General features: G+C 29.3%; 3 protein-coding genes across 3 annotated transcripts; 2 read left to right on the forward strand and 1 right to left on the reverse strand.

Moving 5' to 3' along the window:
* Positions 1–4,940: 4,940 nt before the first annotated feature.
* LOC106310108 lies at positions 4,941–5,794 on the forward strand. The gene has a single exon (XM_013747313.1). It carries the CDS (start codon positions 5,047–5,049, stop codon positions 5,659–5,661), a length of 615 nt encoding a protein of 204 aa, XP_013602767.1. The 5' UTR covers positions 4,941–5,046; the 3' UTR covers positions 5,662–5,794.
* A 1,536-nt stretch (positions 5,795–7,330) lies between these two features.
* LOC106312303 (glycosyltransferase family 64 protein C4) lies at positions 7,331–9,168 on the forward strand. Its single transcript, XM_013749773.1, has 6 exons — positions 7,331–7,432; positions 7,527–7,726; positions 7,816–8,212; positions 8,397–8,560; positions 8,640–8,710; positions 8,792–9,168. Exons 2-6 carry the CDS (start codon positions 7,527–7,529, stop codon positions 8,950–8,952), a joined length of 993 nt encoding a protein of 330 aa, XP_013605227.1. The 5' UTR covers positions 7,331–7,432; the 3' UTR covers positions 8,953–9,168.
* On the reverse strand, positions 9,073–10,507 carry LOC106312302 (nematode resistance protein-like HSPRO1). Its single transcript, XM_013749772.1, has one exon. It carries the CDS (start codon positions 10,451–10,453, stop codon positions 9,176–9,178), a length of 1,278 nt encoding a protein of 425 aa, XP_013605226.1. The 5' UTR covers positions 10,454–10,507; the 3' UTR covers positions 9,073–9,175.
* Positions 10,508–14,726: the final 4,219 nt, after the last annotated feature.

Below are 14,726 nucleotides of genomic sequence, written 5' to 3' on the forward strand. Positions count from 1 at the left end.
TATAAAATGAAAAAGATCAAAATTAGTCACATCTAAATTAAAATTATATAATGGACTCTTCAAAAAAACCTCTTTTGCATGTGACGTTTTATAATGTCTACATCTACAATTTTCAAATGTTTTTTAAATATTTTGAACTCAGATATATATTTAAAGTTTATAATTTCAAGTTCATGTTATTATACTACTAATTAAATTTGCAATTTTATCAGCCCAATTAATTTTTATAAATTCCTCAATATATTAACAGAATTGTCAATTTAGTGATTTTTATCTTTCGGTCTTTCACCTTTCAAAACATATAATATAATTGTTTGATGTTTTATTGTAAATTTATCTAATTCAGATCTTAAAAGAGAAATTAAACTAAGAACCAACTTACATTACTTTACAAATAACCCAAGTATTTTATTTGTAATCATAAGACTCCAGCCTTTACAAAGTACAAAGTCGCATATTTAATCCATTAATATTACAGAAATAATATTAATTGCATGAACATATTTTATTTCCTCTAGTAAACAGAGTTACAAAGTTCAAAAAATTAATTGTAAACATAATCATTAAGCTATTATTGGTAACTTGTAAATCTGATTTTTCATTTCAAATACGACATTAAGTGTTTGACCAAATGCATATAGTCAGGTCATGCATTTACTCCGGTAACTATAGTCATTTCATTAATCCATAATATATTATACATCTACCAATGACATATATTGTAATTGTTATGTTGTTCGATTAAAAAGAAGCATGAGGAAGCAAGTGGTGATGACACTTTGTCAATAATGGCAAACTTGTAAATATGGTGCAAAATAAATGTTATTTTCTTAAAATGTTTCCCCGTTAATAAGTGAAGGATAGCAAATAAAGCTAATTTTAACTTTACCTATTTTCGTATCTTTGCATGTGTCATACATATACAAATAATTAAAAACCATTAAGCAATTATGAATATTTTACATTACAAAAAAAATCGTAATTATTTTAAAATAATATCTGCATGGATATACAAATCAAAGTCTAGTTATATTCCATGTTCTAAAAATCGGCCGCCTAGCCGCCTAGCCGCCTAGGCGGTCGCCTGGGCGCTACGCGTCACTCTTCTGCCCCAATTTATGCCAAATCGATTTAAAAAATTGGATATCCGATTTTCTCCGCATAGACCGCCTAAATGACCGCCTAGGCGGCCGCCTAATCTATTTTTTATTATTATTTTATTTTAATAATATTTTTATTTATTTATTTGATCTAAAATTTTATAAATATCATTTATATTCATAATTTTGATGAAAATTACACTATATTAAGTTTATATCTTCTATTTGTGTGTTTTATACAATTTTAAACATAAAATGTATTAATGTTATACACAATTAAAGATTAAAATGTTTTATAACATAATAAACAATCTAAAAATTCCGTCCCGCATAATTTCTGATTAATCCCCGATTTTCTCTTTAGGCGCTAGGCCCAACCCGACCGCCCGACTAGCGCCTAGCATGTTCCCGAACAGGGGTTTTAACTAGGTAAGAAATCGTGCAATATGGCGTAGAAGCTCATTTTATAAAATAAAAATATATCACATATATAATTACTTTTGGTGAAATACATGAATTACAAAATTATGTTGCATGCAGCCATATTTCTTTATTAATATTACTAAAAATCTATGTTTTCTTTTTAGGTTAGTTGTAATGAAATTACAAAGTTGTTAATACCAGATAAAATATACTATGTCTTATTATCCGTTTAGTCAAGGTATTTAGAAATTTTGAAAACAACTGAATATTTGAAACTAATTAGAAAGTAAACACATTCTAACATAATCATTTACTAAATTAGTAAGGTAACTTATAACGACAATGTGGAACATCGTATTCCAGCGGTTAAGGTTTAAAGGTTTCTACATCCAGGTCTAGAGTTTGAATATCAGGCTATGCAATTTCTTACAAATTCCACATTATATGAGGTCCATGCTTCAATTCTTGGAGAAAGCGATTTATTAAAAAATTATGTAGATTACGTAAGAAAGGCTTACAAGGGATCTTCAACATGGTGCAAGTAAATCCGGTCAGGTGTGGATCTTCATATGACGGCTCATGTGATGAAGTTAGGCGTAGATCCTCATAAAGCAGGTAGTATTGTCGGTTGTTGAATCTTCAATGTAATATTTTTATAATTGTAATATATCATAATAAATCAGCGTTAAAAAAAACTTATAACGACAACTCGAATATTCATGATGTATTTGAAACCATGTAAAACTTATGTGGTTAAAAACATGATTACCTATTAATTGTAAGAGATCTTATTCCTTAACATATTTTTCTTAACATATCACATACATATTGTTCTTTTTCTTATTCTTTATTTGTATCTTTTTTTAATAAAAGAAAGTCATTTCAAAGAATTACATACTTACAAATTAATAAGGAAGTTTTGGTACAACAATACTCATTTATACAATTACCTTGAATTTCTGGGAGAGTGCTTATCAAACACCAACTTTATTATATTAAACTAACACAATAATTAAATTAAATCATTTAGATTGATAAATTATAGATTTACTTTTTTCAAATCATTAATGGCTTTTATTGGATCTTTAAATATTATTTTGAACTTGAGGTGATATTGAGATATAAATACTCTAGAATTCTATCGGTTTCTCAATCAAATTCTTCATGGTTAAGATACAAGGATAACAAATAGAGTTGTCCATATTGATATGTGTTTTTCAAAGATCTTTGAAAATCATTTAACAACAAATATCTCCCTCTTCTAATCTATTGTGATTGTTGTGATTTGTCAATGTTCACAACTCTTCATATAGATGACTAGATGACTAAAGATTGCAAGGATTGATAAACCAGACATTGCAATGGTTACCTAAGGGTTAACACCAAAAGTAGAAATGGTTTATCACCTTATACTACAGTCATCAACAGTTGCAATTATTCATCACCAAAGATTGTATTGGTTCTTCACTAAAAATTATATTCACCTATAGTTGCAATGTTTCATTTAATTATTTACAACTGTTCCACCTAAAATTACAATGATTCACTTAAATGGTTGCAAAGTTTCACTTAAATTGCTAACAATCGTCTCTCATTTTCGTGTAATCAGTGGTTCACTAAATAAATAGCACATATATCAAACTCATGCATAAACAAAAATGTTTTAACCAATGCAATTTTTAAGATGAAAAACATATATTTAAACATTTTGACAACATTTAACCTCATACAGTTAATATGATGAAAAACAAATTGTTAGGATGAAAAGACATATTTTTAGATGTTTTGAATTTTTTTTTTTAAAAACCAATGCAATTTTTAGGATGAAAAACACATCTAGAATGATAAGATTTTTGCATACATAAAAACATAACTATAAACATTTTGAAAACCGCTTATAAACTAATGCAGTTTTTATAATGAACAAACACATACTTAGTCTGATACGAATGATAATTTATAGAATGATAAAACATATCTTTAGACATTTAAAACATCTAAAAATCAATTCATTTTAAGGATGCAAATATACATCATTATGAAGGACGTTTTAAAAATATCTTGGAAAAGTATAATTTTTTTGATGAAAAGACACATTCTAAATCATTTCCACACATTAAAAATACAGGGAGAATCTAGAATTAATTATACTTGCTACACTAAGAAATTCAATCAATAACTATCTATTATCTCATGTGATTTTATCTTAGAAAATACACATAATATCAAAGTGTGCATTACATTTTTAAGATAAAAATATACATCACTATGAAAGTATACATCTTTAGGCACTTTGATAACTTCTTTTTAAAATATGCAATTTTTAAGATGAAAAGACATATCCTTATACATATTAACAACTTCTTTTAAATCAATGCAACTCTTAATATGAAAAGACACATTGTTAAGATGAAAAATTCTCTCTAATATTTATAATCACCAAAGAAGAAAAATCTTTCATATTCTTTGTAATTTGTTTTCAAGTACCGGTTGAGGAAAACTTCTATGAAGAGAACAATCCGAGGAGAAAAATGGTAATTAAATACAGAGGCATAGTTTTTTCTTCAACTACAATGTTCAAATAAAGAAGATGAAAAACAATAGAGTATGGCAAATTGTCTCAAGATGTTTGCTAGTAAAATGATAAAACTTCATTGTGGATGCAGCACATCTTAGAAAGTGATACAAAATATGTTATTCAACATAAATAATATTATTATTGATTTGTTAACATCAATATAATAAAATTGATACAAAACTATATCAATTTACATCATTTCAAATAGTTGACACAAAATATAAATTAACATCAATTATTTAACTGATGTCTTTATTAATTTTGATTACCATCGCTTTAAAAACTATTTGCATCAACAAAAAAAGATGTTAGTTAGATGGAAATTAAAATAAATAAAAATTGCAATATAACAAATCAATATATCAACTAAAATCCCTAAAATGTATCTTTTCCCACGTTTTTTTCTTTACTTTTTGATTAAATCTCTCATTTTTCACATCTTTTTGATATAAACATACATTCATATGATGGCAAGACACATCTAAAAAAAATTCACAAATATTTGTAATAATTACATAATGAAAAAAATAAAATTTCACATTAATTGAGATTCTAAATATATTTTTTATGATGAAAAGATACTTGTAAACATTTTTTCATAACCTGGAAGCTGGAGAAATGAAAAATGGAAATGTAAAAAAAATAAAAAAAAAGGAAAGAAAATTTTATTTAGAGCTATGTTGTTGATGTTATGCAATTTTAAACGCTTTTGTGGTATTTTAAGTTTTCTCCAAAATATAATATTTAATATTAATAAATTGGGATTCAAATAAATTCAAGTAAGATCAAAATATGAGTTGGGCCAAAACTGCGAGAAGCCCATTTAAATCCAAATAAACTTTTAAAATTACAACTCCTCGTTGACCTCCCTTCTTCTTCTTCTACCTCCAACACAGGAGAGCTTCAATCGATGAGATCAGTGCAGATAAAAGTAGAAGAAAAACGATGAGGAGACTTCTCATCAAGAAGAATCCAGTGTTCTTCCTTTTTCTCCTCATCACTACTTCTTCCTTGACTATTCTCATCTTCTCTTTACTTCGATTACCGGAATCACCTCCGATCATCTTCACCGGGAAACTTAGAGCCGATCTCTCCGACGAACTTGGATTCTTCGGGAATATGATGGTCGAAATGCTCCCCGAAGATCTGGTTTTCACTGCCTTCGTACCCTCAGAGAACGCATTCAATCGAGATCTGGGGATGACGAAACCCAACAACACAAGGGAATCAAAACCACTTGAAGACGAAGAAAACACATACGCCGTCGTATCGAGGATCTTGGGTTTCGCTGTGGTTCCGTATAGAGTGGATGAAGTAGACATAGGGAAAGACGAAACGGCGTCGTATGAGTCGTTGAGTGGTTTCACATTGAAGATTTGGAGGAAGAGTAGAAATAGTGGTGGGCTTGTGGTGAATGGCGTGGAGACGGAGAAGATGGGGTTGAAGAGAGGGAAGATAATGGTTCATATCATGGATGGTGTGATAATGGATTCTGATTTCGCACAGTCCGTTGCTTCTTCTGATACTACTCCACAAGATGAAGAAGAACCTGAGCCATAGAGACGAGTAAGCAAGTATAGAAACAATCCATTGGAATTTGTTGCTAAAATAGGAAAGGATACACAATTTGTTTAGACCTGTTATGATCTGAAAAAAGAAACTTGTATTGACAATAGACAGTGACGTTTTAATCTTTGCAACCAGCTCCAATAACCAATATAATACACTAGTTAAGAACATAGTCTGACTATAGAGATTTACTCAACTCACCTGATTTGGTAATTTAGCAGTTTTGGACGAAACTAACATTACGTGTTACGTGTAGTGTCGGATTCGGTTAGATTATTGGTTAGAATTAGAACTTTACGATAACTCAGAAAAAAGTTGTTTACTAGTTTTGAAATAAATCTTAAACTAGCTAATACGTCTTCTTCTATTTTCCAATTAATTTAGCATCAGCTTAAACTCAGAGGTTGATTATTTCTAGTTTTTATAATAGTTTTTGGTTTTTGTTTTTCCAAAAACCAATTTTCACCCAATCAAGCTTTTTGAAAAATGGTTTTCCTAAAATCTAGGGAAACTAGTTTTTTAAATAACTATCAATTTCTAAACAAAAACCAAAAACCAGCTTTTCCTAGTTTTCATGCCAAAAAGTTTTTTTACATTTATGCATTATTACAAATTGACTTACGTAAGGCATTTTGGTACTATGGAAAAAACGTAAGACACTTTACCTAAGGCATTTTTGATTGCTAATAATAATTCATGAGCACATCTATATAATACTTAAGGCGCACGTAAGGCATATTACATATTCTTATTATAACACAGTTTAGTTTTAATAAAATTATAACAATATTTGAATAATATTTTATGAAATAATAAACTGATGGTTACATTTTTTTAATATAGTAAATTACATCTATAATCATAAAAAAACTTTATTGTAATAAAAATATTATAATATTTGAATGTTATTTTTATCTAATAATAAACTGATGCAAAATAAATAACTCCTATATATATAAATAAAATATATTTTTTATTTGAAGTTAGTCATCACAAAAAAAAAATATTGTTGATACATATAAGCTATATTTCCTTTTTTTGTTTTACTTAGTATTACCTAGGACTAGGACTAGTATATTTTCTTTCTTTTACTCTTAATAATATTTTCATTTTATTATTTTTAAAAGCAAAAATCAAAAACCAAAAACTAAAATCTAAAATCACCATTCAAGTTTTTCAAAAAACTAAAATCTACTGCAAAATCAAAAACCAAAAACTAAAAACAAAAAGCTAAAAACCAAAAACTAAAAACCAAAAACCAAAAACCAAAAACCAAAATCTAAAAACCAATAAAACAATCATCACCTCAGTATTTTTTTTTTTTAAAGCATTTTCAACTCATCTTTATAAACACAGAAATTACTATTTTTCTATATATGTTTAACAGAAAAAAATAACACTATTTTCTAAAAAAAAACATATATGAAAGTGAACTTTATTATTATTTTTTAAAACTAGCAAAATGAATTGTAAACCGTCTCACTCTCACCTTCCATAACATAAGAGAAAGACAGTTTACGACGTCAACAAGGAATCGGGAACGTCAAGAACGTGGTTAGCGAAGCTTACAGTAACGCTTAAAATCCTTACACGTGTCTATAAACTTCTCTCTTACCGTGCGCCTCGCCTCACCAGATAACTCCGTCGTCTCTAATCTGCGATAAGTCGCCGCGATGACCAAAAAGAAAAAAAAAAAAAAAGAAAAACCAACAAAAAAACTCCGCCTGAGAACGAAGACTGAGTCGACTCGCTCTTCAACACGGTTTGACCTCAAACTCATCTTCCTCTTCCTCTCTAAATCATACGCATCGCATCTACTTTCTGTACGACCTCAAACTCATCTTCGTTATTTCCAGATGGGAGGAGGAGACGTCTCTAAAGAGATGGGAGCATACCGCCGCGGAGATCACAAGCTACGCAAGTTCGTAACGGCGAGGAGCACTAAGTTCCTCATACTCTCCTGCATCGCCTTCGCGTTGATCACACTCGCTTGCCGATCTTCTCGGCCTTGGTTCAACACTTCAATCGCCGTCGCGGATCAGATCTCCAGATCAAGGTCTCCTAACTGCAAATCTTACTAATTTTGGTTTAGATCTATTAATAGCAACTCTCGGATTCTTAATTAGGAAAGTAATCTCTCTTCAGGAAAGGGTATACACTGTTGATGAACACATGGAAGAGATACGATCTTTTAAAGAAGTCTGTTTCACACTACGCGTCTTGTTCTCGGCTTGACTCTATCCACATTGTGTGGAGTGAGCCTAACCCTCCTTCAGAGTCTCTCAAGGAGTATCTTCAGAAGGCTATAAAGAAGAAAGCTAGAGATGGACATGAGGTTGAGCTTAGGTTTGATATAAACAAAGAAGATAGTTTGAACAATAGGTTTAAAGATATTCAAGACTTGAAAACAGATGCTGTGTTCTCGATTGATGATGATATTATATTCCCTTGTCACACTGTGGATTTTGCTTTCAATGTTTGGGAGAGTGCTCCAGAGACTATGGTTGGGTTCGTGCCTCGTGTGCATTGGCCTGAACAATCGGTATGACCCCTTCTTTAAGAAGCTTACTTATCAAGTTGTTTGCTATGAGTACTCATCTTTGACTGATCTGGATAAGGTCTCTCACACTATTCAAGGAACTAGTATTAGTTATTAAGAACTCTGTTTTGGAATTGGCTTTCTTTTATGATCTGGTATATGATGTTTTGAACTTTAATCTCTGCAGAATGGTAAAGCTGATTACTACACCTACAGTGGATGGTGGTCTGTTTGGTGGAGTGGTACATATAGCATGGTACTCTCAAAAGCAGCTTTCTTCCACAAAAAGTACCTAAGCCTTTACACGAACGACATGCCTGCATCTATCAGAGAATTCACAACCAAGAACAGGTTCCTTGTCTTGTTTTCTTTGCATCTCTGGTTATTTGATTGAACACATTGACTAAGCATGAGATGCATCTAATAACAGGAACTGTGAAGATATTGCAATGTCATTCCTCATCGCAAATGCTACAAACGCTCCTCCTATATGGGTTAAAGGTAAATCTTCAGCGACTCTGAGGTCATATGATTCTTGGTAACCTCTGATCATGAAGAGTATATTTGGCATGATTCTTGTAGGTAAGATATATGAAATAGGTTCAACAGGAATCAGTAGCATAGGAGGGCACACAGAGAAAAGAACACACTGCGTAAACAGGTTTGTAGCAGAGTTCGGAAGAATGCCACTTGTATACACTTCAATGAAAGCCGTTGATAGTCGCAGTTTATGGTTCTGGTGATTGCTCTTTCTCTTCCACTGTGGTTACTACTGCTCTTCACTTTCTAGCCTAGTGTATGATGTACCCTATTGTAACTTTTGTAACATTACTGTGAGAAAAGAAACTCGTTTTATGCTAGTAAAAATGAGTTATATGTATATTCATACACTGATGATCGTTACATGTTTCAAAAAATTTCAATAGTGTTACAATATCTGTGGATAGTGTTTTACTTTAGTCTGTGTCAGTGTCGGGATACCAAATTGCTCCAGAACTCTCCTAGGAAAGTCTTTGCGGCGTCTAGGCTCGGGTAATACGTTGGCTCCATAAACACCTGAGTCAGCGAGTCACACGTCTCGTGATGACTCGCCGCCGTTCTATTCGCGTTAGCCTCCGCGCTTCCCATCATCGCCGCCGCTAGCTTCTGGTACCCGAAGAAGAATCTCTTGGAAGCAGACTCAACCGCCTGCATCCCCTGAAGCAAATGTATCTTCTCGTACTCAGTCTTACTCGAGTAAAGCTTCATCGCCGCCTCTTGCAACCTCGGACCTCCTGTAGGGTCCACCTCAACCTCGAGGACAGCTGGCACTTTCTGTCTGAGCTCTCTAGACATCTTGGCCATTTCCACTAACCCCTTGGACCTGAAACAAAACGCGTGGTTTTGTGATGTAGACTTGATCTTTAACTGTTTCTTGACCTTCAAGAAGTCTTCTGGATCCATAAGAATGTGTAGATCCTCTATCTCACTCAGAAGGTTCCATATTGTCTCTAGCAAGTACACGTCGGAAGACGCTTTTTCGAACTTCGCCTCGTCGATTCTTGATTCGATTCGGTTTAGGAGATTCAGTGAAACGTGAATCCAAGATTCAAGAATCTGGTGAATCGTGTAGAGCGTTTGGTTTTCTTGATTCTCGATATGATCAGCGTAAGGGTTGTTCTTGAGGCTTTGCAGCTCTTCCGGGCGGCAAACGACGTCGTATTGGAGATACGGTTTTCCTGCTAGGTTCGGTTCACCTAAACCGAGTGTATACTTACACCAACGCATTTCGTTCTCGACCGTACACAAGATCTTCTGACCAATGCTCTCCGTTGTCCGACACGTGGCTATCTCGGACAGCAGGCTCATTGAGCTCCAGCCATTGCTAACCGGTACGCATTCGTCATCGTCTTCGCAGAGTGACGCAACGATCTTTATCTGGCTTGTGACGAGCGAGTCCAAGCGTCGGGTCCACTCTTGTCGGTTGATGTATGGACGTGTGTCGGAAGCAACGGTCAAGATCAAACGGAAAGTGATCTCAAGAGCCTGAAGAGCTGGTTTGAGGACCGGCTCGGTGACCCATTGAGGAAAGCCAAGAGAGGACAAGAGGTTTCTGAGTTCCGGCAAACGGAGGTAGAGTTCGTAGGCGGCGGCGGAGGATGAGGAGGAGATGGGAGAGGAGACGGAGAGGTCAAAAGGCTCCGGAATGGTGACGTGGAGCTTCTTGGGAGATACCATCTTCCTCTCCATATCCAAATCAGCCATCTTCTTGAAATAACGAGTTGGTTTTGTGATGAATATATATATATATATTTAGCAATGGGACGATTATGCATTGTATATATAGATATTATGAGACCTCCATGTGAGAGGGAAACAGATAGGAAACAGAAAAACACGTCATTTATGTGGAAAAGTTAACAAAGAACAAAGATTGAAAGTCAACGTACAACAACGGCTGTTTCTCTTATTATTGTTCTTTCCCTTTTATTTCATTGTTTTTGGAATAATGGAAACTTTCAATAGTGTATTTCAAGTATACATTTAGTTATACGGTACGTTTACCTTACTTTTAGGGATTTATTCAAAATCTTCCTTCATATAGATACGTTCTTTTCTTCTTCATTTGAAACTTCCTTTATAAAGGGATATAGCATGATCTGTAGATAAAACTTGTTAATTAACGACTACGAAGAATACCACCAAATAGTGATAAGCTAATGCAAATAGTTGGTTTGGTAAAAGTAGACTTGTACATATCAGTCATAAGTTTGAATTCTGCTAAAAAATAAAGTTAACTAAATTATTTGTCATTTATGATTAAGATAAAATTTATAAAAAAGTGGCACTTTCTTAAATTTTGCATATACTTAAATGTTTATATAACTATTTCAAATACAATAATTTTATAATTTATATGTTATAATTAATTAATTGTTTAAAACTGTATGTATGTTTTACTTCTTATTATATATTTATCTTATTGTATTTGCATTTAGTTATTAAAAAAATTAATATATTCATGAGAAAATATATTTGAAAATTATTTTATATTTAATTTATGCTAAATTCCGACCCGTCTTTCAAAGCTGAATTTCTTTTTACTAATATTTTTATGCTTATTTATTTTAGATAATATATTATTGTATATATAAAAGTCTAAGATATGTTAATTTTTAGACATGTATTATATAGTTTGCTAATTTTAAGCCACTCTATCATCATATTATATTTTTTAAATAAATAGTTTATATTTATGAAAATAAATTTATAAATTTATCAATTGAATATACTATTCTCATATTTATTTAAGTATAATAATTTTATTTTAACCTGTCATGACTATAAAGTAGAAAAAATAAAATATATTTATTTATTTTTCATTTTATCAACGATAACTTAAAATACATTAAGTTATTGTTAAAATATTTCGACACAGATTTATTAGAATTTTTTAATATGATATATAAGTATATATTATATTTAAAATGAAAATATATTATGATTAAAATAGTTACAAAGATTTCATATTATTAGCTTTAAATAAATACATGTTAAATTTTTATACATGTATTATATAGTGTGCTAATGTTAACCTATCTTACCAACGTATTAGATTTTATTTTTAAACATAAATATTTTATACTTACGAAAATAAAATATATATATATATATATATATAAATTTAGTATAATTTTATTATATTTAGCTCAATATAATAATTTATTTTAATATGATTGATTATGATTATATAATAGATAAAGTATTGTACAATTTTTTATTCTCCATTTTATAACGATAATTGAATATATTAATGTATAATAATATTTCAAAATAATTTCGAAATTAGTGAAAATATTTAAATATAACTTCGAAAATGAAGATCTTGTAAAAATATCTTAAAACAGATTTGTTAGAAATTTAAAATAAATATATTTATATTTAAAATGAAAAGATGTCAAAAGATATTATGATTAAAGTATTTTAAAGATTCTATGTATTATTAGTCTTAATAAAATACATTTGATAAGATTTCTAAGTGAGGGTACAAATTAAAAAATCACACATGAAAGAAATCATGACTTCTATTTTAATATATAAGATATCAAATAAGATGAAACAAAGAGAATATTTAACTAGATGAAACTACTCATTATGTTCCTAAATGTAAAATGTTTTATAGAAATTTGATATTCCAATATATATAAGATGTTTTCATTTTTCTAGGTAATCTTTTACTTTATTAAAAAATGTGTAACTAATCATATATTTGATCATCTATTTTGTAATTGGTTGAATAACATTAATTTATAGCTTTAATGATACTTTCTAGACAAAACAATGATTTTCTTAATATGCGTGTTTTTACCTAAACATCTTATATTTAGGAACAGAGGAAGTATATCTTAAGATTTATTAGAAAATCTGGAGCAGGATTAACCATCAGTATTGTTTTTCTAAAGAATTAGTTGGGTTTTGAACCATGCATTTTTATTATTAAAAACTACAATGTGGAAAGAGTATCGAAGTTTTAATTTTGTTGCGTTTCTTATCCTCTATATATTAAAAGAGAGACAATATAACATTTGAACATCATGAAAATCAATTTCAAAATCCTTAGAAAAAGAAGTTGATTCATCTAAACATATAATATTTTTTTAATTAAACTAATCATATAATAAATTATTAATATAAAAATATTCTTTATTATTTTCTTAAATAGAATAAACGGAATTACCTAATCTGATCAAAATATATATGATAATTAATAATTTCACATAATAAAGATTTGATAATAATTTATACATCCTCTATCATTTTTTTTATATTAATATTATTAAAATAAATTAGACAATCAAATTAACCAAATAAAAAAAATTTGATTTTTCTATATATGTTTTATTTTGATTTTTAAAAACGAATATAAATTAATAAACTTTTAAAAAATCTTACTTTAAAAATTTGTGATCAATGATTTAATTTTTATATATAAAAAGATACAAACGTTCATAAAATTATATGAGCAAGATGTCTTATTTAATAAATATTAGATTAAATATATATATCTCCTATATATTAAAAGAGAAACATTACAACATTTGAACCATGACAAACGACATCACGAGAATCAGTTTCAAATGCTTAGAAAAATAAGTTGGCCTATCTAAAAATTAGTATACTTTTCATTAACCTAAACATATAATTAATTATTAATATAAAAATATTCTTCACTATTTTCTTAAATCGAACATACGGAATTACCTAATCTAATAAAAATATATATGATAATTAATGATTTTAAATAATAAATATTTGATAATAATTTATACATCCTCTATCATTTTGTTATATTATTGTTATTTAAATAAATTAGACAATAAATTAACCAAATAATAAAAAAAATCAATTTTTCTATATATGTTATATTTTGAATTTTTTAAAACGAATATAAATTAATAAACTTTAAGAAAATCTCACTTTGAAAATTTGTGATCAATGGTTTAATTTTATTTATAACAAGATAGAAATATTCATAAAATTATAACAAGATATATATATATATATATATATATATATATATGTTTATTTATATTAATATCATTTTATTGATAACAAGATAGAAATTTCAAAATTTTTATTGAACAAATACTAAGAATTTAATATTTTAGTTTCAAATTTTTCATTGAATTTGTATAAATGATTATAAATTAGTAAAAAAATAATAAAAGTTTCATATTGAAAATTTTGTTATCAATGTTGGGTTTTTTGCAAAATTGACTCAAAAATCAAAGTCAACCACAAAACTAATCTATGTTTTTTTTGGACATTTATTTTGCCCTATTCACCCCACAAGTTCAGATTATTCACGAAAATGCTATTAAATGTTTCTTATTTTTTTTGAAAATTGTCTTTTTACTCTCTCAACCTCATCATCTTCAAGTATTTACAAGATTGTCATTGCCATCAATACACCAATCACCATGAACAACCAATTTGAAGCTCTTAATCCACCTCAAATCGATTTACACTTCTTCTTTCTCAATTCTTATGAACTAAAAACAACATCTTTTTCACTCATCTATGTTGAAAACAATTCAGTTTTATTATATCTTAATTTATATCACTTAAAATTGTTTATAATTACATAATTTCAATATTTTACTTATCAAAATATTTTTTACAAAATTTATAAATTATTTTTAAGATCAACTATACCAGAAGACTTCCATGGACGTCGTCTAGACGACGCACAATATCTCAGAAGACTTTTCGGGGCTATATTCGTAAAAATGAGTTCTGTTTTTTTGTTTAGTCACAAGGGGCTAGCTGTAATTTCACAAAGCTTTTGGGTTACTTATTCATTTGATTCAAGTTTGGGTATACTTTTGCAATCAAAGTCAAGTTTTGAGTCATATTTGACAAATTCCCCATCAATTTTTCAATTTTTTGTTATAAAAATACAAATAATCATAAAACCATGTGAATATAAAAATTTTATTTAATAAATAGTCATATTAATAAAATATACTATACATTG

The sequence above is a fragment of the Brassica oleracea genome, chromosome C8 (assembly GCF_000695525.1).
Source record: "Brassica oleracea var. oleracea cultivar TO1000 chromosome C8, BOL, whole genome shotgun sequence".
Lineage (NCBI taxonomy): Eukaryota > Viridiplantae > Streptophyta > Magnoliopsida > Brassicales > Brassicaceae > Brassica > Brassica oleracea.

Bases quoted from the DNA above. Each gene is read 5' to 3' on its own strand.
- LOC106312302 (XM_013749772.1), bottom strand. From the start codon at position 10,453: ATGGCTGATTTGGATATGGAGAGGAAGATGGTATCTCCCAAGAAGCTC.
- LOC106312303 (XM_013749773.1), top strand. From the start codon at position 7,527: ATGGGAGGAGGAGACGTCTCTAAAGAGATGGGAGCATACCGCCGCGGA. The intron at 8,213-8,396 runs GTATGACCCCTT...TAATCTCTGCAG, and splicing joins TGCATTGGCCTGAACAATCG to AATGGTAAAGCTGATTACTA. The intron at 8,711-8,791 runs GTAAATCTTCAG...TGATTCTTGTAG, and splicing joins TCCTCCTATATGGGTTAAAG to GTAAGATATATGAAATAGGT.
- LOC106310108 (XM_013747313.1), top strand. From the start codon at position 5,047: ATGAGGAGACTTCTCATCAAGAAGAATCCAGTGTTCTTCCTTTTTCTC.